Source organism: Pleurodeles waltl, chromosome 6 (assembly GCF_031143425.1).
Source record: "Pleurodeles waltl isolate 20211129_DDA chromosome 6, aPleWal1.hap1.20221129, whole genome shotgun sequence".
Taxonomy (NCBI): Eukaryota; Metazoa; Chordata; class Amphibia; order Caudata; family Salamandridae; genus Pleurodeles; species Pleurodeles waltl.
Window position 1 is genome coordinate 700,535,960 of NC_090445.1, and position 23,707 is coordinate 700,559,666.

The window sequence follows — 23,707 nt, forward strand, 5'->3', positions numbered from 1 at the left end:
AGACCATCTACTCATTTGTAATGAAACAACTGTGACAGAGACTCTCAAAATTGAGTCTTATTCACAGATATTCTTATTGTATGCACGTTTTCATCTTGATGATATCTTAATTGGGGAGATGCAAACATTTTGTTGGCAGAATATATATTTACTATATACTTTTCTCTGAGACACTCTCCCACTACTTCTCCACCTCAAGGCTGACTTCCTTAGAGTGTATTCAGTCAGGTATGATATAAGATAAACAAAAGTTCAATTGAGCTTCAAAATAAAAACTTCATTCCTATCCTGTCCAGGGTACTATATTCTCAATCATGTTTTGACTATAATATGCCTCTTAGTAAGAGATGTTACAGTAATTAATGTTTAGCTACTGTATCTACCTGAATTCCCAGATTGCACATCTGTATAATGTTTGATTATTCTATACTGATATCCACAATCTTGAGCACTTCAAATGAATCTTGCTTATGCATGCAACTCCAAGTGTATCAGCAAAAAATCTAATGACTACTTGACTTTTTAAGACAAAAAATAATGTTTTACCTTGTAGCAGTCACTGCCACCAACCCAGACGACAGGGTAATTACTATTGTTCTTGAAAGTGATTTCTGTGAGGAAGTCATTCTCGTCTTCAGAGTGGATTGATGCCAGGTGAGCACCTGGGTAGAGTTTCTGGCAGTAAAACTGTAAAAAATAATTATATCTTAATAATTTATATGGTGGGTTATTGTGCTTTTTTGTTCAATAAGCAGTGCCAGCTAGTATATGCAGATTGTAAAAAAAAAATGATTTTTTATTTGGGGAGAATGTGAGTCCTACCCAATGAATAAGTCCCCACAGCCTATCAAGTCAAACAGACTGTTTCAACAAGTTAAACCTGGGACCAAACATTGGTAGCTATGGCACACAAGAGAGATAAATATCAGGAAAACAGTCAAAATTCAAAACACAACTCCCACACTCAAGTTCTAAAAAATAAAAAACATTTGATTAGCAAGCATACACCAAAACCACTAAAATCCAATGAGGGGAACTGGGATATGATTTTTTAAAAAGTTTTAAGGCAGAAAAATGTTCATGGTTGACTACTACCTCAGCGTAATTTATGGGCAATCATGATGGAAAGAGGGCTACGCTAAGGGGGGCCCTTCCCAGTTAGATTTTATACATTCTTCCTTTGGGGCTGATTCACAAAGGGCCTCTGTGCTCGTAGCTGAGACCCCACAGTTGTGATGGGTGCCTGTACTTTTGCCAGATGTCCTCAAGGAGTAAAAGCTGTATGAAGGTCCCACCATAAGTGTGGTTTTCCTGTCACTACTGCAGGGTCTCTGCCATAAGTGCAGATGTCCTTTATGAATTTCGCCCTTAGTCTTTTTAATTGTAGTCAAAATCCTCGAGTGGGACAGGTTGAAGTCTGTATCCAACCAAGTTCTCACAAAGTTGTATTGCAAATGGTTTTGGTAGGAACTCCAAGCAGGAAAATTCAAATTTTTCTGAAGTGCTCTTGTTCAGTGGATACTTTTCATGCGTTCTCTCAGTAAAGATTTCCACCATAGTCTGTTTTTTGGAGCTGCAAATTCTTCAACAGAGCTAGACTGATGTTGCATCTGATGAAGTTTTCTTCAAATAAGGTACCTTTGACATGGGATACCAATTTATTTGTATACACATAATATTGATTTCTGGGCCCCTCTATTGACCAATGTCCTAAGGGCGGCCATTAAAGGCAATTTGAGGGACTCATAGAAAGCGGCCATCATTATCCCAATTTTTAAAAAAGGAGATCGGAGTTCTCCCATGTGTTATCGTTCAATCTCCCTATTAGATTCCACTGTAAAGATTCTTGGTCAGGTGATTCTAGATAAACTGGAAACCTGGGCAGAGGCTGTTACAATATGGCTTCAGATCTAGTCTAGGAACAGTAAACCTAGCTCTAAATCTAACTCTTATATGGGGCACGTACATCAAAGCCAGGAGAGGTGCCCTCCATATGGCATTTATGGACCTCTCCTGTGCTTTTGATATAGTGGACTAGGCAATTTTTTTGGACCATATGGACCAGACTGGTATTGAACACACAGTGGTGGATTTGGTGCAAAGACTACATACAGATACAACTACAAAGGTGCGTTACACACTCTCTGGGGAATGTACATACTCAATCAGGTTATCCAGAGGTGTGAGACAAGGTTACATTCTTGCATATTTTGTATTCTTATTGTGCTCAACTCCTTCGATACTTATCTAGAGCCATGTAGTTTGGACATTACACATCTTGGTCTACAAGCAGTCCCGGTCCTCCTCTGTGCAAATGAAACAGTTCTTTTGGCACTAAAAGCTAATGGCACACAAAATCTGTTGAACGGATTTTATGATTTCATGTCTAATTTAAAGCTCAAGGATATTTTTTTTTAAATCATTCTTATTGACCCGTGGTCCCAAAACTACAAAATCAAAGGTTTTTCAGATAGGGAGAACCCACGTAATGAGGGTGCCTTTCTTTAGCTATTTGAGCATTCTGTTTGATGTACGTGGGTCAGGGAAGAGAATGATTGCCCAAAGAGCACTTAAATTGGGGGTAGTATCTGATGCCCTATTTAGATTTGCAAATCAGCTTGGTTGCAAACCCATTAGGGAATTAATGCAGCTGTAAAGAAGCCAATTCCTCTCTCTTGGGGTCCATGGTGCTGGCGTGCAGGGCTGTTCTCCTTCAGGGTGACTACAAGTTGCTGAGAACACATTTTTATGCTGTTTGCTGACATTACTCCAAAGCACAGCTAGCTTGGTTCTCCACTTAGAATTAGAAGTAGACTATATCGAGGACCTCATGAGCACGGCCCCCCTGTTATTATGAATTAAAATTTGAGGCACACTAAAGGCTGCTTTTTCCCGTTTAGTCTTAGCAGATTGCCTAAAGTTGGACAATTGGAAAGCTATCCCATGGGTGGCATATGTTAAGAACAATTGTTATGATCTTGGCCTAAACACTCTCTTTGATTTTCCTGATAAGATTTTCCTCCAAACCAATGATTGAGTAAAAAAATGTTTTTTAGCTCATAGGGAGGAAGGGTGCACCGTAAGGGCTCTTAACATGGCTTCTGTGACAAGTTTTCTGCAGCTCAATAATATTTCCACAAAGGAGGTCAACAATCTCACCCTTATAGTCCACTTCTAATCATTGGTTACGCGTGGGTACAGGGCCAGCCATTCAGGTCTCCAGAAAGTTCATGGACAGCAGGTCAAATCTTCTGGTCTGCCATAGATCCAGAAAGTGTTTTGAGAAGCTGGGGTTAAAGTGCTAATTTCCTTACCAGTTGGAGGGGTTACTCCCTGACCAATGTGTAAAAAAGATTCCATGGGCAGTCTTTCCCACTTTTACAACACATTCTAGTTGCCTGACTGAAAACTATCATGCAGTGCACAATTCTGAGTAAACTCCAATGTGGCAGAACCCTTCTGCCCTGGACAGAGCTCAGGGCACAACTTTCCTATGGTAATGGGCAATGCTCTCCCAATCAACCGTTCAAAATAGGTTGTGGGGCATCTCCTTCCTCCACTGAGACTGATCCCAGGAGGGCTAAAGTTTATCCTGATATAAAAAGACCCCCTCTGCTCCAGCCTTCCCTTATCATTCACTCCTAAACAGTCAAAATCTGTTGCTTGCTCAATTATTTCATATTGTGCTTTAATGCACACCTTCATAGAATTATAGGAGTTAAAGGACATATATTTTGGGCCGTATTTACAGGCCCCTAGCGCCACAGGAGCGTCACTTTTTGTGACGCTCCTGTGGCACTAAGCACTGCACCCTATTAACAAGTTGCCATTCAGCCACTTTTTGTGGCTTAACACCATCTTGTAAATACGGCCCCTTTTGCATGCAGCACTGTGCATGGAAGGGGCATGCAATTTCAACGCTGCCTCCGTTTTACGAGATTTCGTAAACCTGAGGCAGCTCCAAAATCTAACGCCACCCCAGGGGTGACGTTACCAGGGCGCAATGAGGAGGAATACTTTTATTCCTCCTCATTTTTTGCTTTTTCGATGCTTGCTGCATAGAATGAGTAAAATGCCAGAAATGATTGTTTATGTGCGGGAAAGTGTCCCTTCCTGCACATAAACAATCATTTGAAAATGACGCTTTGGCACTTTTGTGTCTGCTACATTGTGCAGCACACACAGAAGTGCCAAAGCTTGATTAGTGTTTATGATAGTGCAGGAAGGGACACAAGCAGGGGTGCGCCATATTCACCTAAATGTAGCGCATCTCTGCATTTCTAACTTGAAACAGCGCAGTGCTGCAAATTTTGGTGCAGCACCGCGCTGCGCAACTTTTCCTTCCATGGCTCTTTGTTTTTTAGCATTCAACTCCATCCCCCTTTCTGATCAAAGTAAAAAAAAAATTGGTCAGTAAAAGCATGCAGCCCTGCAGGATTTTTAGAGATGAGGAGTCTATCATCTGCACACAATAGCACTGGTAAGCATAAGGCTCTTGCTGTCGGGGAGTCATTGCCAGGGAAGTCTAGATATTTCACAACATCATTGATCTATAAAGAGATGAGAGGTAGGGCCAAAATACATCTCTGGCAAACTCCCTCCCCTAATCTAATAGGACTAGTCATCTCCTACTTGGTGACTAGTCCTATTAGTTCTTACTCGGCCATAATTTGTCTCCTGTAGACTTATTGAGATTGATAACATATTGCCAGGGACTCTCATGGTCACCAGAACTCCTCAGAGCTTGTGACAAAGGAATTCATTCAAACATTACTTTAAGGTCAACAAATGCCACATACAAAGGGAACTTTCCTAATATTACTGCTTTCCAGTGAAAAAAGTAAAGTGAAATATCTGGTCAATTGTGCTGGTTTTCGAACCAAAGACTGTTTGGAAATCTAATATAATCTTATTATGATTAACCCACTCAATAAATTTCCCCCAAAATTGGTGACAGAAAAGCTTCTGTAACCAGTCAATTAAACTAATCAGCCTATAATTTCAAGGGTCATCATGACTGCCTTTCTTGTGGATGGGGATAATCAATGCATTGTGCCTAGGGTTTATGTAGCTCACCACCCGTCAAAATGAAACTCATAAGCAGGTTGAGATATGGGCTCCATATAAGATATTACGAAGCATACAGGTCTCCGACTACGGAATTTGATCCAGGGGCCTGCTCAAGAACTATCGAAGCAAGGGCATCAGGGGAGTTCTTCAGGGTAATGTCTAAGGGTCTTAACATGTCATTAGCATTTGGCAACTTGCCAATTTCCAAATACAGACTTTGAAAATGTTCAACCCAATCTTGGGGCTGAAGGTGATGATCAACTTTGGTAAGGAGTGACGGCTGCTGTTGCAACAGGTTCTGCCTCAGCAGTACGACCAGATTTGTTTGCCTTTTTGATCACCCGTTTTTTGTACTTTTTACTGTGGGTGAGCTTCATTACCGGTGTCTCACACACGGTAATCACACATTAAATGGACTGCACATGTTTACCTCCAATGCCCGCCTTTTAAGGTAAGGCCACTGCGACACAGCAAGGGTAAGGGGCAGTTGGCTGGGCACAGATGAACATGTGTGCTCACGCATGGGCACTCATATGTGGGCTGCATGTGGGAGATGACTGTTGGGTGCAGCCCTGTGACAGTGCACAGGTAGCTTGGAGCAATGGGGACACTGTAGGTATAGCTATTCACCTGTAAAAGGCCTCAGTAGCGAAGTGTACACTATTGGGGAGAAGTCAGTGTGCTTTACTGTTTTACCTATAGTGCCACTCTCTTATACACCTAGGGAGCGAACTGCCTTAGAGCCCATCCTCTGGGCCTGGAGAGACCATTGACGTATTGAACTAAAGTATAACCTGTGCAAGAAAATCATAGTTGCCACTTCCAAATTACTAACTGTACATCTTGTGGGGTATTCAGAGTTTTCATATTCCCCAGGCTTAGCTCAGGATCAGAGTCCAGGCCTCTTATCACCCTGCTGTGTCCAGTAATTAAAATCTCTTCAGCAGCAGGAACAAAGACTGCTCCCACACAAAAGGAGAAATTAGCCCGACTTCTCCTTGCTCCTGAGGAGGAAAGGGATGGGTAGAGTGCTCTGTATCAATCGCATATCTGTCGCACTTCTCCAGGGATGGGCCTTCCCAAGCCCCCTTTGATGTACTAGTGTGCAGGTCACCTGTGATGTACTAGTGTACACGTCCCTGGCAGTGATGTCAGTGAAGGGTAGAGGATCTAATGTGACCAGTGGCTCCTTGATGACACCATTTTGAATTGTCCCAACATACCATGCAGGACGGTTGGGAGAGGGGTGGAGAGGGATATGGCACCTCAGGATTGGTTAGGGGTGCCTGTCTTCTACAACCCTCTCTCACCTTTATAACTCTTGCACAGAGGAATACTCTCTCTTACCTGCTTCATTGCTGGATCCTGGGACTGCCATGGAGCACTGGAAGGAGGAACCCGAACCCCAACCTAGGACCCAGGAATCTGTCCAGTTTACCCTAAGATGAGTGTGTCTTCCTAAGGGTCAGTGAAGCTGGCCCCTAACCCCCCCTGAGGACCAGGTGGAGGAAGCCCTGGATGTTTCTACACCCACCAACAAAGCCACAAAGGAGAACTGATGCAGGGAGCCAGGGGGAAAAACTTTTGAAGGCGTAAAGTGCTTTGAGGGTGAGGAGGATTAATGCAACTGGATAGAGCTAACCACCAGGAGTACAATAAGCCAAGGATCGTCCAAATCAGCCTGATGGGTCCGGAGTTATGGCATTCTAAAGTTTAGTGACCTTTGACCTAATTTTCCTAAGAAGCGCGTGGGGCTCTGCTGCAGGACTGGTAAAATTCTCCAGGCCTAGGGACAGTGTAAGGAAGCTATAGTCTGAAAATTGGGGAAAGGTCATGCGTGGGACCACCTCCCCGCTTGCCTATTTAGTCTGGGACGTCATTCCCTAGGTGAATCTCTGTTCTAGGGGCCAGGACCCCATTCCCAGCCCCATGGCATTCCTGAAGGATGGGACGAGGGCCACCACAGCCCCACCCCCCCATGACCTGCACTCCCCGCTTGCCATGGCCATGTCTGGGGGAAGCAGAAGGCGGCCACCTTCAAGCACTCCTGCCCACAAAAGTGGCCAGACACAACCCAATGACTGCCGGCTCTTGTAACGGTCATGTTTTCAGCAGGGGAGCTGGCGAAGGCAGCCAGGGGAGAGCTCCCCTTGTTTCCCTCCAACTGTGACCATCTCTGGGCATCCCCCTCATAAAAGCAAAGCGGGGCAAACCACAGCTCTCCCCGGCAAAGTGGGAGAGCTGCTACTATAATATTCACTGCGCTCAGGAAGCTTGTCCCATAATGCATTGCAGGGCCTTTCTCTGGAATTATACTGTCACCCATTAATCTGCCTGTGGTGGTCCTAGGATGATGGGACCTCCACCAAAACATTCAGCACAACATGCTCTCTCTGTCTAGATCATCTTCTGGGTCCCCACCCAAGGTTGGGAGAAATCCCAAAAACGTCAGCTTCCTTTATTTTTTTCTTCAAGATCTCCTATAGCTGCAGCTTTTGCTATTCAGCTGGGAGTAGTTGTTATTTGTGGGCCTTGAAGGCTTGAGAATGTGTGCATTGTGTCCTCTAGGGGTTGAATATATAATTATACTGTAATGTTTTGGATGTAATTGCCTTTCAATTATATCTTATGTGGTTACCCTTCTAGGAGTTGAATACGTTTTTTTATTACAATGCTTTATAAAACTGTTATTGTTATTGTGCTACCCTCTCTGGGCTGATCCGACCATTACAATGTAGAAAGAATGTCCAAATGCAAGGTTTATTTCTGATAGATGATTTTATTGGGTTTACATGATTATTGCATAAGTTTTATGATTATTGCATATGGTTAATTGATCCATCATTATTTAAATGATGACAATGTTTCATGCCAAGGTAATATCCTTTTTACACCATGATTGTATGAACACTCTTCAAGTGTTTGGGTGAACCCCTTAAGGGGCCACCAGTTCTTGTACAAGGCCAGCCATGGTATGTACCATCTATCAATGTATATTTGTAAATTATTGCGTAGTATTTAGTAGTGTGTGCATAGTAAATGTATTTTCTTTTCTAAAAAAAAAAGGGCTGACTGGACAATCATTTATTGGGTGTTGTTATTGCATGCCAGGGATTGGAGATTGCTAACCAACACCATCTCCATGGAGTAGGCCTTCAACTGCTCCACCTCGCTATCCTGTGAGACACAAACGCTACAATGGGGTGTTTGGTTCCCACTCAAGACAACTGCAGAACTAATATTTGTGCTGGCCACACAACTAATAACCCAATTTCCAACTGCTACCATGAACTGCTATGTTTAAAAATGAGTAATTATCTCCTTTTCTGGTTGTGATCATCAGGTCATTCCATATTTAAGTCTCCCAATTAGATCTTTGGATAACTCTAAATGATTATTTCTCCTTGTCAAATGTATGTGTGCCTCATCTTTGTCCTTAATAGATTTTATTAAGGCTGTCTTAGCTATACTAAAATGTTTGTTGTACCAAGGGTGGTTGGGTTTCTTTTTAGATGTGTCTTTTCATTTCCCAGTGAAGGACTTAAGAAGATAATTAAATAAATCTTTGTGATACTTCAATGAGACGTTCCTCTGTTTCCCATTTGTTCAATGGTATCTGTCACTTTGCTGTAGATTTGGGACATTAAACTTAGTTTGACTTTAGATGGGGCCACTTTAATGCGCTTTATTATTCAAGAGACTTATCTTGCCAAAGAGTGTAGAATTATGTACATAGTAGGTAATTGAAAAGTTTATTTTAATTGTTTGGCCTAGGGAGTTGTGGTCGCTGTCAAATCTCTTGAGGATCTTCATGTAAATCGTGTATCGTCACAACTGAATAGCAATCATAATTTAGTTTATTCTACTTGATAGATTTAACCACTTAAAAGAGTGAACACTTACTACATCAGAGGGGGAAAGGCCATTGCAGGTTCTAAGACCCAAATTAATTTTAATCCCCAATAGTTCGGTAGAAAGGGCTGGTGCACAGTGTAGTTTTAGATTACCCCATATGGCATCTTCTTCCTATGTATTGGTGGATTCTGAATTATCAAATGGCTGAAATGTGTCATTGAAGTCACCTGCAACTATCACAGGCCCCAATGAATGGTTGCAATAATTATAAGACTTAAGGCAAGTGAGCATACTGGACTCCTTATTCTGATCATTGTTCATGTGGTAAATTTTGAAAATACAAAGAGTCTTACAGCCAGTTGAATTGATCAATTGGTTAAGAATATTAGAGAAGTTAATAGAAAGTCTCCTGATTCTACAATGAAATTTAGTATTCATCCAGCTCATTAGCCCACCTACTGGTTTCCTTTTCCCCTGCTAAATAGCTTCAATACAAAAGAAATTAAACCGGATCTATAATCTGCCTCCATGCTCCAAATTTACTGAAATAGACAAATGTCTAATGTCTCAATAAAATTCCCCCAGCTTGTATCTAACAATTTAGATTTCAGGCTAATTATATTCCATAAATCATAAATTTTTGTGAGAGGTAATGAAGAAGGTTCCCGAAATACCACTGTACATAGTCAATCTGCTCTTTCCACAACTGAACAAAGTTCCTCTGAAAGGTCTTGGGGTGATGATTTTAACATCTTGACATTCATCTCTTGCCATAGGTACCTCAAACAAACAGTTGTGGGTACAGGACATATGACTGAGCCTCCAAAGTTATTAGCCCGTCAGCCAGGGCTCTTGATGACAATAATATTTCAACATAATCAAATTTGCCTGCGGGCACTGAGCAGCGTGTGTCCCTCACAACGTCTAAGCAAATCATTAAAATGCATTTATGAACATTACAGTAGATCACTTTGCTATTTAAAGAATCTCTATCTTCTATTGTTCCATGTGAAAATCTGCCCACATTGTGCATATATACAACCTCACCTGAACCAAGATTATAATCCCAAAAGTGTTTAAGAGGTGTTTTCTGGCAAGATGCACAAGACTGAGTCGTGGGCTAGTGGTAGTGCCATGTTCTAATGGATATTAAGCAGCAGATTCAGGCCAGTGTGCAACAGCAATCCTGTCAGCCTTCATAGACGAGTGGGATATTTTGTAGGGAATAAGAAATGGGTTTCTACATGCAGTCTAACTTTTGTCAGTACTAGGAGTTTTCCTCCATGGTGACATCACCTCTTGAGCTGGATTCAGATATTCCGAGTGGCCATCAAAAAGCTAAAGGCAGTTCTTGTCTATTGTACCTTGACTATCATCACCTATGGTAGGTTGATGATTTAGGCAAAGCAGCTGTATAAGTGCTTCAGGCTGGTTATTTACTATTTTGACCTGTGCCCTGAGTTCTGCTATGCCGATCTTAAGGTCATTCATGACCTCAACTATATCAGTAGAACGGATTTTGTTGGGTGACATTTTTAGAAGAGGAGGAGCTATTTGCATTGGTGAGATTAGCAGGATAAACAAGATCTGGCTCAGCCAATATGGCAAAGCGATTTTCACAAACCACAGTAGGTTCACAACGAACAGAAGCAGGAATTGGTTTGCACAATGCCTCAATTTGAAGAGGCGCCATAATGATGCTCATATTTGTAACAACAGAGGGAGAATGTCTGTGTAGGCTAGATGTCTTACATGCCTTGCCTGACCTTTTCACAAATATTTTTGCTACTGGCTTACTTCTAGGGGAAAAATAAAAAGAATGGATGGATCCAAAATTGTCTCATTTTAACAGATTAAATAATTTATTTTTCTCAGTGTATTGCTCTTAGAAGGCTGATTCACATATTTTTTCGATGACACCGTTCTCATCAGAGCCTCAATGTGTTTCTTATCCCCATTTTGTCAGCAAATCTCTCTACAGGACTCAACGCACTGACATCTTGGTCAAAGATATAATTGTGGATTGCTGAAGGGCAAAACATAAACCATGTTGTTGAAACAATCAATCAATCAAAAAATGTATAAAGCGCGGTACTCACCCGCTAGGGTCTCAAGGTGCTGGGGGGGGGAGGAGGTTACTGTTCGAACAGCCATGTCTTCAGTTTTCTTCTGAAGCTCAGGAAATCCTGGGTCTTGCGGAGGTCGGTGGGGAGGGAGTTCCAGGCCTTGGAAGCAAGGTAGGAGAAGGATCTGCCTCCTGTGGTGGTGCGTTTGATGCGGGGGACTGTGGCAAGGTCAGCAGATCGGAGGTGGCGGATGGGAGTGTGGAAGTTCACTCTATGGTTAAGGTAGGTTGGGCCGTCGTTGTGGAGGGATTTGAGCATGTGGATGAGGATTTTGAAGGTAATCCTCTTGTCGATGGGGAGACAGTGAAGGGATCTGAGGTGTGATGAGATGTGTTCTTGGCGAGGAAGATCTAGGATGAGGCGTGCGGCTGTGTTCTGGATTCTCTGGAGTTTGTGTTTGAGTTTGAGTGTGATGCCGGCGTGAAGGGCGTTACCATAGTCTAGCCTGCTGCTGATGAGTGCGTGGGTGACGGTCTTTCTGGTCTCTAAGGGAATCCATATGAAGGTATTTTTCAGCGGGCGGAGGGTGTTGAAACAGGAGGAGGTGACGGCGTTGATCTGCTGGGTCATGGAGAGGGAGGGGTCAAGGATGATAACGAGGTTGCGTGCATGGTTAGCAGGGGTGGGAGCGGGGTCTAGGGTGGTGGGCCACCAGAAGTCATCCCATATGGTTTTGTTGGGTCCAAAAATGATTATTTTGGTTTTGTTGGAGTTGAGCTTGAGATGGTTGGCTGACATCCAGGCTGCGGTGTCAAGGAGTGCGGAGTGGAGGTTGGTTTTGGCGGTAGTAGAGTTGTGGGTGAGAGAGATGATGAGTTGGGTGTCGTCTGCGTAGGAGAGGGTGGTGATTCCGTGCAGTCGGAGGATGTTGGCGAACGGGGTCATGTAAATGTTGAAGAGGGTGGGGCTGAGGGAGGATCCCTGGGGGACACCGCAGATGATTTTGGTGGTGGTGGATTGGAAGGGGGGGATGCTTGCAGTATGCTCTTTTGGTGGTGCGTATGAGTTGGTGGTGAGTGCGAATGGTGGTTATGAGGGTAGAGAAGTTAGTGATTGAGTGTTCCTGTCGCCAGGCTTTCCCAGCTTTGTGGCATTTGCATTTGGAGTCGTGGAGTTCAGTGATGAACAATGGGGCGTTCTTGATGTTGCAGTGGTGATGTTTTTTCTGAGGGGGCGAGTGTGTCTGCGCAGGTGGTTATCCAATTTGTGAGGTTGTGGGCACCAGTGTTGGGGTTGTTGGTGTGGGCGGGGGGGGGTTCTGTGCCAGTTAGGAGTTCAGGTGTTCTGAGGGGATCTTGTCCCACAAGCGGTAGGGCATGGTGTGTAGTTGGTGCTGTGAGGGGGATTTGGCGAAGGAGAAGTGGAGGCAGTGGTGGTTGGTCCAGTGGAGATCGGTGGTATGGGTGTAGGTTATGTGCTGGCTTGAAGTGAAGATTACGTATAGAGTGTGTCCTGCTGAGTGGGTGGGTGCTGTAACCAGTTGTTTGAGTCCGAGGTTGGTGAGCTTGTCTAGGAGGGAAGAGGTGTTGTGGTCTTGGGGGTTCTCCAGGTGACAGTTGAAATCACCGAGGAGGATGTAGTCTGTGGAGATGAGTGCGTGAGGGCTGATGGTGTCGGCGATGGTGTCGCAGAAGGGGGGCGTGGCCCTTGGGGGTCTGTATATGAGTGTGCCTCTGAGGGTGGTGTTATTGTTTATGTGGATTAGGAAGTGCATGTGTTCTGCGCTGACAAGGGTGTTGTGTGTGTTGGTGGTGACCTTGATGGTGTCTTTGTGCAGGATGGCAATGCCACCCCCTGGTTTGTTTAGGCGGTCTTTGCTTTGGAGTTTGTATCCGTCAGGGGTGGCTCTGGCTATGTGGGGCTCAGATGAGTGGTTTGTCCAGGTTTCTGTGAGGAAGACGATGTCAGGTGAGTGTGATGTGATGAGGTCCCAGAGTTCTATGGCGTGCTTATGTAGGGATCAGGTGTTGAGGAGTAGGCAGTTGAGATAGTTGTGGGGGTGTTGTTGTTGTGTTGTGCGGTGGTGTTGGTGTGGGTGCCTGTGGGTTTTGAAGGTATTGTAGTGGAGTGTGTTGGGGTTTGGTTTTTTTGTTGAGGTGGGGCCTGTTGGGGTGTGTGGGGGTTGTGCGTGAGCCTGTTGTATTGAGGTTGTGGTGTTTGGTGTGGGGGTGGTGTGTGGCTTGTGGGTGTCAGAGGTGTGAGAGGTGGAGCAGGAAAAACAACAGACATAACAGGTGAAGGGTCCTTGTGTGTGTGTGGGGTTGGTTCAGGAGCATGCGGGGCGTGCTCCTGGGTTGAGGGAGCGGAGTGTGTCTGTGGAATAGTGTTGTCTGGGGGGGTCTGGACTGGGGGGCCAGGGGTACTGGCACTGGGTGCGGTCCGGGCGTGGACGGGCGCCGACGGGCTTGCCTCTGGCACGCTTCCAGCGTGCTAGCAGCTGCCATTAAGAGGGTGGGGTGGGAAGGTGGAGCAGCTGGGAGAAGGGAGAGAGGGCCAATGGGTGTGTGCAGGGGGCGGGGCCACAGGGGAGGCAGCGGCAGGGGGATCGGAGACCGGCAGTGATATTTGTAATATGTAATATATAATATGTAATATGTAATTTGTAATATGCCCAGCACTCCAGAACCTAGGTCATCATTTACATGAATATGACGCACTGGCCCCAAGCGTCAGATTTGTTATACTGCCTTACGATCCACTAACAATACCATGGATAGCTGTATTTACAATACAGAGCTCCATGGTGCATGTTTTCACAGATGCGTCAGAAATTCCGATGCATCTGTTGGTGCTAAACTCAAGCATTGATGGACTAGTGTAAAAAATATTACACTTCTCCAGCAATGGGAGGACGCCCCATAGAGAAAAGCCCTGCGTTAATTTTATGCCTGCTCTGAGCAGGCAGTACAGTTCTGATACAGTGAAGTCGCAGAAGATACAGTGAACTTTTGTAAATTGACCTACATCAATTCTGTGTGGCTTTTCCCGTGGGAATGCCTACCCTGCATACATCATACCTGGTGCAGGTATAATGTAATGCAAGGGTCTACAAACTAATGGATTGGGCTGAATGCATCAGTTTGTAAATCTGGAGCAGTGTGAAAGACAGCTAACGCCACTGCTGCATCTAAACAAAATGACACAACGGTGGCGCAAAGACCTTGTACATGAAGCCCCTAGTTTCTCTATCTGACCTGAGATCCATTGCACTCAGCCTTAACTTGCATTTAGGTAACAATCAAGCACAGACGGATGACCGGCAGTCCACTTTACACTTTTAGCAATATTTTTAGATTTTAACTTTAGAAATTAATACATCCGGTATCCCCTATTGAATCTTTGTCATTTTGGTGCACTCATTTTATTTGTTAAAAATTACAGTATTTTTGCTGAATTTTTTGGGGATTTTCATGAGGTTTTATTTTTTTGTTTTTTTTGTTTTGGTATTCCATAAACACTTTATTCTAAGCTAAGCCTGTCTTCTCTGTGCCATAGCTCAGGTTAATGTAGTGACTTTAAGGGTTCACCCTGACATGGGTTATGGTTATTGCATGAGGTGGTTACTCACTTCCTTCAACTAATAACCCACAACTTATACCCCAATTTCATATTTTTTGTGTGCTCTTTGGAGCGCATCCTCACAGTCGTGTGTCAGATAGGAGGAGTTGCAGGGCTACATTCACTGTAAATCAATAAAAATCTAGATGGTCTGACAGTGCCAGTATGTCACTAAAAGGGGATAAAACCCATAAACCTTGTATAACTGTGAAATGCTTACATGCAGCCATTATTGATCTCTTTAAACAGACAAAGCCATGGGCACTGCAATGCAATGCTTCATTGACATTTTTGTTTACCTTATTACACACATTTCATGGGGGACTACCATTATTTTTTTTATGTACCTCTGTCAGTCTCCTACCAAGACAGAGACACGTTTCAGTTCATTAAATATCTTTATCTTGTCTACATGAAGAAAGAGAGTTGCTTTGGGAACTTTATGAGGATAGAATCTAAGGCTCCCCACACTACTCCGTCCAATGCAAAACACCAAATAAAGAACACATATTCAGTATCTGAATGTGATATTACTTGCAAGAGTAGTATTAGCATAAAGCAAAAGCAGGTCTTGCTGTTCAGTCTGGCAGGTCGTGATTATCCTGCCTGCTCTTTTAATGTATTTCAATTAACAAGCAGATATTAAATACGCTACCCTATTCAATTAGACCGGAGATTTACAAATAATATCCAATACATTGACTAGTCAGAAGGCGATACTCTAGAAAACACCTCACCACAATGGGCTTCGTTTAGAGTTTGGAGGACAGGATACTCCAACACAGACATGGCAGAGTACCCTGTCAGCCAAAATGACAGCTTACAAGCTATATTTAGAGTCAAACAGATCCTAATTTTACAGCTCATGAATCTACCTCAGAATGTCCGTCCCAAACAGGGCGGACATTCAGAGGTACATTTTTCCTGTTTGAGATCACAAAAAAAGCCTGACAGTCCCCAAACAGAATAAAATATAAATGACACCAAGAATCTGGGAGAAAACACCCAGCTTGTCAGGGTCATCGTTTTTGTTTTTTTACAACAGCAAGCTCTTGAAAAATGCCAGGAGAGGATTTCAGATTGTTTGACAAATCAGGAGCTGGATAAATTAAAGTGTGGGTAAGATATAGGTGAATAGATAAATAACAGGTAAAGAGAATTAATGGGAAACTGGGCAGAATGTAGAGAGCTTTCCTGTGTCTTACCTCAGCATCAGTCCAGCTCTTCGCATTTGGAATGTATTTGTAGTAACTGTTGAAGTGGCAATCCCATCCAGGGGTACAGTCTTCCCCACATTTTTCTGGTATTAGTTGATCTGTAAAACAAGACTGAGCTGTCAAACACTGGATGACTTAATGAAGAAATATAATGTGGCTGTTGTTTATCCTTTTTTTTATTTAACAAGGGGGGATGTAGTGTCATGAGACTATGGGGGTCGTTCCGACCCCGGCGGGCGGCGGGCACTGCCCGCCGGGCGGAAACCTCCAAAAGACCGCACCGCGGTCAAATGACCGCGGGGGTCATTACAACTTTCCCGCTGGGCCGGCGGGCGATCTCCAAAAGATCGCCCGCCGGCCCAGCGGGAAAGCCCCTGCAAAGAGGAAGCCGGCTCCGAATGGCAGATGGCGGATTTGCAGGGGTGCGACGGGTGCAGTGGCACCCGTCGCGATTTTCAGTGTCTGCAAAGCAGACACTGAAAATCTTTGTGGGGCCCTGTTAGGGGGCCTCTGCACTGCCCATGCCAGTGACATGGGCAGTGCAGGGGCCCCCAGGGGCCCCACAACACCCGTTCCCGCCAGCCTCTTCCTGGCGGTGTAAACCGCCAGGAACAGGCTGGCGGGAAGGGGGTCGGAATCCCCATGGCGGCGCTGCAAGCAGCGCCGCCATGGAGGATTCCCTGGGCCAGGGGAAAACCGGCGGGAAACCGCCAGTTCCCCTTTTCTGACCGCGGCTTTACCGCCACGGTCAGAATGGCCCAGGAAGCACCGCCAGCCTGTTGGCGGTGCTTCCTCTGCCCTCCACCCTGGCGGTTTGAAACCGCCAGGGTCGGAATGAGGGCCTATGTGTGCTAGAACCCTTGAAATTCTATACAGGCCCGTGAGAGGAATTACATAACTTGCAGGGAGGAGTTAGTGTGTGGTTAGTAACAGTTATGACTTAATCTGAGTGCAGTGTTTGATTGTATGCTGAGGAATAAAGATGTCTGCTATAGACCTCTGTGTGTGTCGTAATCATTTAAATAATCCAGGGCTGGAGGGACCCTACAATAACTTAGAAGCTTCCTAGGTAGCTATTCTGATTCTGCCTGATTCAAAGTGGGTAGGTTTTTCCACACCCAGTTTTTCTGAGATGGGTAGTACCTATCTGATTTTTTTCTGGCTGGTAATTCCAACTGGAAAAAATGAATTAGGCCTTTTCTGCACCCAAAGCCAAGCCTAACCGCCCTTCTGCAGAAATACATCCTTGCCTTGCCTTCCCTAATCTCATCATTCCATTTCTCGTCCCTCACACCAGCCACAGGTTCCAGCATAAATTTACCATCTGCTCAGAGCAGGCAGAATATGTATGTATTAAACCCACATGCATTCTGGAAATATATATGGTTTTTACGAGTGCAATAATCAATCCCACATGGTAATTCCCCATTCCATGGGTTTTACTTGTAATTGCACAGTAATGATGGGGATTCACAGCAATGGTAAAATCACTTCTGATTTTACAGTTAGCGCAGTACTGTACAAATTGTGATCAGACATAACGTTTTCTGTTTTTTGGCTTTTCTCTTTTAGGTACCTTGGAGGTTGTTTAATTTATTTGCCAGTAGGCAGGCAATAGGAGGTATTTTTTGAGCAATCCCAGGAGTGGTGATTAATAGCCCACTCACAATTGATGTAAAGTTCAACTGGTCAATCTAATGCACTTTTTGCTTTTACTACATGTCCACCAACCTGCTCTATGGCACTAGGACTGGCTGTTTGCGATTGTCTTTTTCCTTGTTTTCCTGCTTTTGGTTTTTCATGTAACCTTTAGGAACTTATCTTCCAAAAGAAGCACATCAGCTCTAGATTTCTATGATCTGCTATAATGGTCTGTGTTTTGCAAATTTGGTTGTGTTTGTTTTGTGTCAAGAGGGTACAGGAGAAGTCCACACTTTAGGGAACCTCAGGGAGTTCTGAGACAAAATCACTGGGGCTTGGGTGCCCCACTTCAGCTACAATGGAGCCAACCTAAGTGCAAGAATGTTGGTCATGATTTTGGCATCAACAATGACCAGTGTTTTTTGTAGCATAACAAGTGGGGACACTCATGCACAATTGAGACCCTTTGAACAACTAGTGAGTACGTAAATTCATTTATTGTTTTTGCTCATTTAAAACCATTACAATTTATCATATTAAACAGTATAAAATATACAAGGTGACTCATAACTCAGTAGAAGAAAATAATTAAAACATTTACTATAAAACCAGTTGATTTCAGCACTATAGTCTTAAATCTGTATGCAAATAATCCCATAGCTGCTTGTTTATGAATATCTAAGTGCATAGTGGTAACTTGAGGTGTTTCATCATGCATGTGCCTAGATATTACAAATACTGTGGCCCTGGTCAACTACCAAAATCACATGGGGGTTGGGTGATATGCAATATGCAAAAACAGGAAGGTAATAGCCTTGTTCTGCAAAAGTACTCTTATGAACTTCCTCCATGCCCTGTACAAACCTATATATTGACAGTACGTATTCCCCCCTAAAAATACACCTGTTATTGTAGCAGAGATAAAAACAGCTGTGCTTCAAGCCTACTGCAATACATTTATAATATAAACTTGAAAATCATCTTGATAAAAACACTATAGACCTCATCACGAACCTGGCGGTCTCATAACCGATAAGTTTGCAGTGGCGGTCGAACCGTCGCCAATGCGACGGTCCGAGTGCCACATTCCAACCACGGTGATTGTGCCACGGTCGGCCTACCAGCACCATCAGGATTAGTTGTCCCGACGGACGGGCCGTCATGGTGGTCCTAATCTGCCAAGGCAGAACTGCCCTGGGGATTCCGACTTTGTCCTCCACCAGTGATTTCATGGTGGTAGCACCACCATGAAAAGGCTGGCAGAGAACGGGTGCAAGAGGCCCCAATGGTGTCCCCGCACCATGCTCTTGGGATGGGAAATGCATGGGCCCCCCTGCCAGCACCATTGCAATGTTTTGCAGACAGTCAACATTGCAAGGCTGCTGGTGCACACTGTGCACTACAGCATTGACAGCAGCTCTATTCCGATCCAGAGACAATGCTGTAGGCCATTTCCTGCTGGGCCAGAGGGTGGAAACTGAGGTTTCTACCTGATGACCCAGCAGGAAACTCATAATGGGCCTAGTGGGGAGGCTGCCAAAATTGTGGCAACTTACCCGTTGGGAGTTTGGCAGGCAGGCTTTTCCGTCCACCAAAATCATAATAAGGCCCTATGCATGTGATTGGGTGCATGAGTGTATGTCTGCTTCTATGAGTGAATGATTTAGTGTATGAATGAGTTTTTTTTAACAATATTTGCAAATTCGTTGCAACATTACATGGGGGCACGCTGAGTGTCACCACCTATTTGCGAATATAGTTTGACGTGAAAAAAGTAATCTTAAGGTCATAATTTCACCTTCAAAGACCCCTATATCACAGCCCTGGGGTCCAGGTACCTCAAACCTGAACCCTTATGCCACTTTTCATTTTATTTTTCAGCCCCGGTGGGACAATGTGCCATTACCTAAAATGGCAGCCGCAACTGTCTGGTCAGGTTGAGACAAGCGAATCACAGCATTACTGTTGGCACGCACATCCGCAAATTCATTGCATTAATTGCAAAAAAATTTTACAATGGTCCGCATCCCTAAATGTAAAATTTGGTTTTCCATAATTTCTCCTAAACCTCTGAACAGTTTTACATTAAATAACGAAAAGCATAATCTGTGTACCAAAAGCTACCTTTCTGCCAAATTTGGTGAAATTCTCCTCAGTGGTTTGGACTGTAGTCATGTTCAAAACTCCTATGGGAACTAACAAGAGAAACGCATGTTTTTTTACTCCCTCTTTTTCTTGGCCACACTTAACAGATGAACCCAAAACTTTCCACGGGCAACACGAATAACCAGCATATTTCTTTGAAGAGTCATTAAATGGTGTCAAAGATTCAAATATATAGACAAGTCAAAAAACACGTTTTCTATGGAAACATGGTCCAAACTATAACTATCTCCTAGACAAGTCAAAAAACACGTTTTCTATGGAAACATGGTCCAAACTATAACTATCTCCTGGTGTATAGTTATTTATATATATATATTAATTTTTTTAAACATTTTCGGGTCATCCGTCAAGCAGGGGCTGACAAAACACTTTTTCCCTATTAATTTTTTTCATAGGGATTTGGAATAGGGATGGTGCCCAAACCACTGGAAACACTCTGTATGGATGAAGTGAAGTTCCCTGTGTGTTTCTACCCACGGAGATGCAGGCTCCCTCTCCATTCCAGCCATGCCTTCTCCCCAAGGAGGTGGGGAGCTGTTTGGGACCACAGGGGTTCTTCAGACTCCCCCTCTGATCCCCGGCATTGTCATTTGATACCCTAGGGGACACCCAGGTCACATGGCCGGGCTGTGAGGGATAGGGTCCCCAGGGCCGAGATCGGCTGGGGGGGGGTACGCAACACCACTTCCCAGAAAACAAAATATATATTTAGACACAACCTCAGGGATGGAGTCCCTGGGACGAGATCGGCCAGGGGAGGGGGCCTGCGCAGCACCACCTGCACCAAAAAAAAGCATTTTAGAATGCTGGGCCCCAGGGAATGTGGTCCCAGGGACCAAAATTGACTGGAGGAGGAGGGTATGCAGACCTGCAGCCAACTACTGCTGTGCATCGCCAAATGCTGTACTCAGTTTGGGGTTGGGTGGTTAGGGGTTTGCCATAGGGCCTAGCCCTAGGCCAGCCCCTGTGCCCAACCATGTGCTGCACATGGACCTCAGCCATGTGCAGCACGGGTTTTGGTAATTATGGGGGCTGGCTGCAGGCCCTTCAGCCAGTTGCCACCATGCACAGCCTTCTGCTGTGGTTGGATTACCGTATAGTAATGAAAATGATGTTATATGAAAAAAAGTGGAAATTCACTGCCCCTCACCCTGCAATGCTAATTACCCCACAAATGATGGCACTCAGGACATTCTTGATAACATCATTGACAATTCAATGTAATATTTGCAGTAACATTTTTGATGAAAAAGCTGTGCATGGTGGGGGCGCGAGTTATAGTTACCTTAGGACACGAGTTATAGTTACTTGAGATAACTCTGACTATCACATGTACATTTCAGTGGTTTGGTAGGTTTAACATGTGAGCCTAACTATAAAATCCCTGTAAACTTTGGTTCTTTAATTGAATTTCTAAGGTTGTTCTGAATTTTATTTCCTAACCACACATATAAATAAAAGAGATGCATATGAAATAAAAAAATATATATGTATGTACATGTATATATATATGTATATATATATATATATATATATATATATATATGTAAATATTTAGAGAGTGAGCGAGACAGAGAAAGAGTGAGAGACACTCTATATATAAAGAGAGTAACAGATATATACGTATATATCTATATATATAATTCTACAGCTTTCAGGCAGCAATAAAAATGTCAAGATAACTCATGCAATTCTGTTCCTGCTTGAGAGAGAGATCAGACTTTAATGACAGTTTTGACACCATCAAGTAGCACAGAAGGTTATTATGCATGCTGGAAAGAACAGATCTGTATTTTATGTGGATAGCAATTAGATTAGTAAAGCCAGTTGGTATTAGTGCGAGGGGGCTATGGAAAGATAAGGGGCACTTTTGCTGTGTGGTAGTGAGGGATTCAAAAGTTGAGGTCAGGGGAGGGGAAGTGTCAAAAAAGATTGCAGCTCTTGGCACCACCAGCTCTAAAGGTTGTGATGACGGGTATGTGGTGTGGTGAAGTATTAGTTTGTGCGTGTGTCTTCATTGTTTTCATCAGTGTCTTTGGAGAACCTGCTGATTGAGGGAAGGAGAAAAAGTAAGGTGACCAACGTTATTTACTGCTGCACACATCTCTCACACACTCACCCACCAACATTTTGCGAACAACATATCTGCCTTCTACTTAGGATAGTGTTTAGAAGGACCGTTTAACCAGTAGCAGAGATGGCATCTCATTGGATGACTGCTGCTCAATCCCTAACTCGGGTTACAGAGGACAGTTCTAAGGCAATAACAGAGACGAGACAGCAGATACTGACACAGCATCTGAGGGAGAGGACAATGGAGCTGATTATGTAAGTGATTTTTCAGTTGGCAAAGTCCCATTCGATGACTGCTCTTCCAGTGATTCCAGGGAGATGATGATGATAGTCATGCTGTCCCTTCACAAGCACACAATGTCCATCGGGACAACAGTAGCAGGTTAGCCTAACCCAGAGAGAAAGCACAAGCAGTAGCAGGCACAGATAGAGTGCTCCCTTGGCAGCCTCCCAATTTAGTTCCATTCCAAAGTCTGCCTTTTACTGGTGACTCTGTGTTGGAAAGTGGATTATTGGTAAGGGCAGGTAAGTGCCTACACTTAACAATAGGCCACTAATAACCACTGGGTTCAGTTAGGTGTCAATAAATTAAACCTCGGTCCACTCTTGGTAGCTTGGTAATGAGCAGTGAGGTTTAACTTAGGAGACAAAATGGCATATTTATACTCTGTTTGCGCCGGATTTGTGTAATTGTTTATGCAAATCCCCACAAACATGCAAAATACTTCGTCACATTTTTTGAGCTTTCCGTCTCTGGCGTCAGAGCCGATTTCAAATCAACATCATCGGATTGCCTTTCCAGGAGCCCCTGGTGAAATCCTGGAAGTCTGGGGCTCCGGAGCTTTTCAGCGGGGCGAACCTGCAAGTCAGGCTCGGAAGCAGTCAACGTAAGTCATCTTAACTCTCGATGGCGGGTAGGTCCCTTTATGGAGCTTTTTACCAAAAGTTCTCCAATCTTCTCCAAACTTCTAGATCTTCTTCCAGAAGGTAATTAAAGATGCTTTAGGAGTCCACAGCTCACCCCAAAGTTCCAGAAGCCCTGAGTTGCTTCTTGAGGGCTAGGACTCCAACTCCCAGAATGCACTTAGCTCAAACTCCAAGATGACCACTGGACAGTGGTCAGCTGGTCAGTTTCTTCAGGATTCGATACAGGGGACTCTGGTTAGCAAAATCCTTCTTGTGGTGAAGCCCAAGTGCGCAGCTGGTGCAGTCGTTCAGAGTGCAGTGTCCAGGTGCAGGTCAGGTGTCCAGCAGGGCAGTCGTTCTTCTTCTGATGTTGTTCCTTGTAGGGATCGGAGGTGTGGGTGCAGCTCTGCCATATTTATCCTTCCTCCTGGAGTGGTAAGAAGTTTGTGGATCCATGCATATTGTATGAGGCTGGCCTGGTTTGTAGTGGGTACCTATGGTACTTACACCTTATACCAGGTCCAGTTCACCCTTATTAGTGAAATTTAGGCAGTGTCTAGAAGTCAGGATCTCTAGGGGTAGCTGTAGCTGAGCAGCCAAGGCTTATCCAGGAGACATACAGAGCTCATGCAATACCACTGTAGTCACACAGTACCCACACACATGAAAGAAAATACTAAGGCCTTCATTATGACATTGGTGGTAAATCCCATTTACCGCCACGCTGACGGAGAGCCAACTTACCGCCGCGCTGGTGTATATCCGTTGACCATATTATGGCACACACCAATCCGACAGAATACAGCCACATACACAAATCCGCCAGCCCAAAGGTAAGTGCTAAAGTGGCGGTACCAAAACCCATACCGTTAGGCCAACAGAACAACGCCCATCACATTATGACCTACTAATCACTACGGTGGATATTCAACAGCGGTAATCCATTGGCGGTACACATGTTGTGCTCAGAATGGACACCCACATACAAAACAACACTACATTGGACAATACCAAATACACACACCTGACACATGTGCACACACACCACACCCACACACAGACACCACTATAAAACACAGACCCACATTACCCACA

General features: G+C 44.2%; 1 protein-coding gene across 1 annotated transcript in view; it reads right to left on the minus strand.

The window, feature by feature from the left end:
* Nucleotides 1-23,707, minus strand: part of LOC138301689 (lectin-like) — a 161,948-nt gene that overhangs the window by 107,030 nt on the left and 31,211 nt on the right. The window contains exons 2-3 of the mRNA XM_069242205.1: nt 15,815-15,924; nt 547-687 (exon numbers count right to left, since the gene is read on the minus strand). Coding sequence (XP_069098306.1) covers nt 547-687; nt 15,815-15,924 — 251 coding nt within the window. The remainder of the gene's footprint in view (nt 1-546; nt 688-15,814; nt 15,925-23,707) is intronic.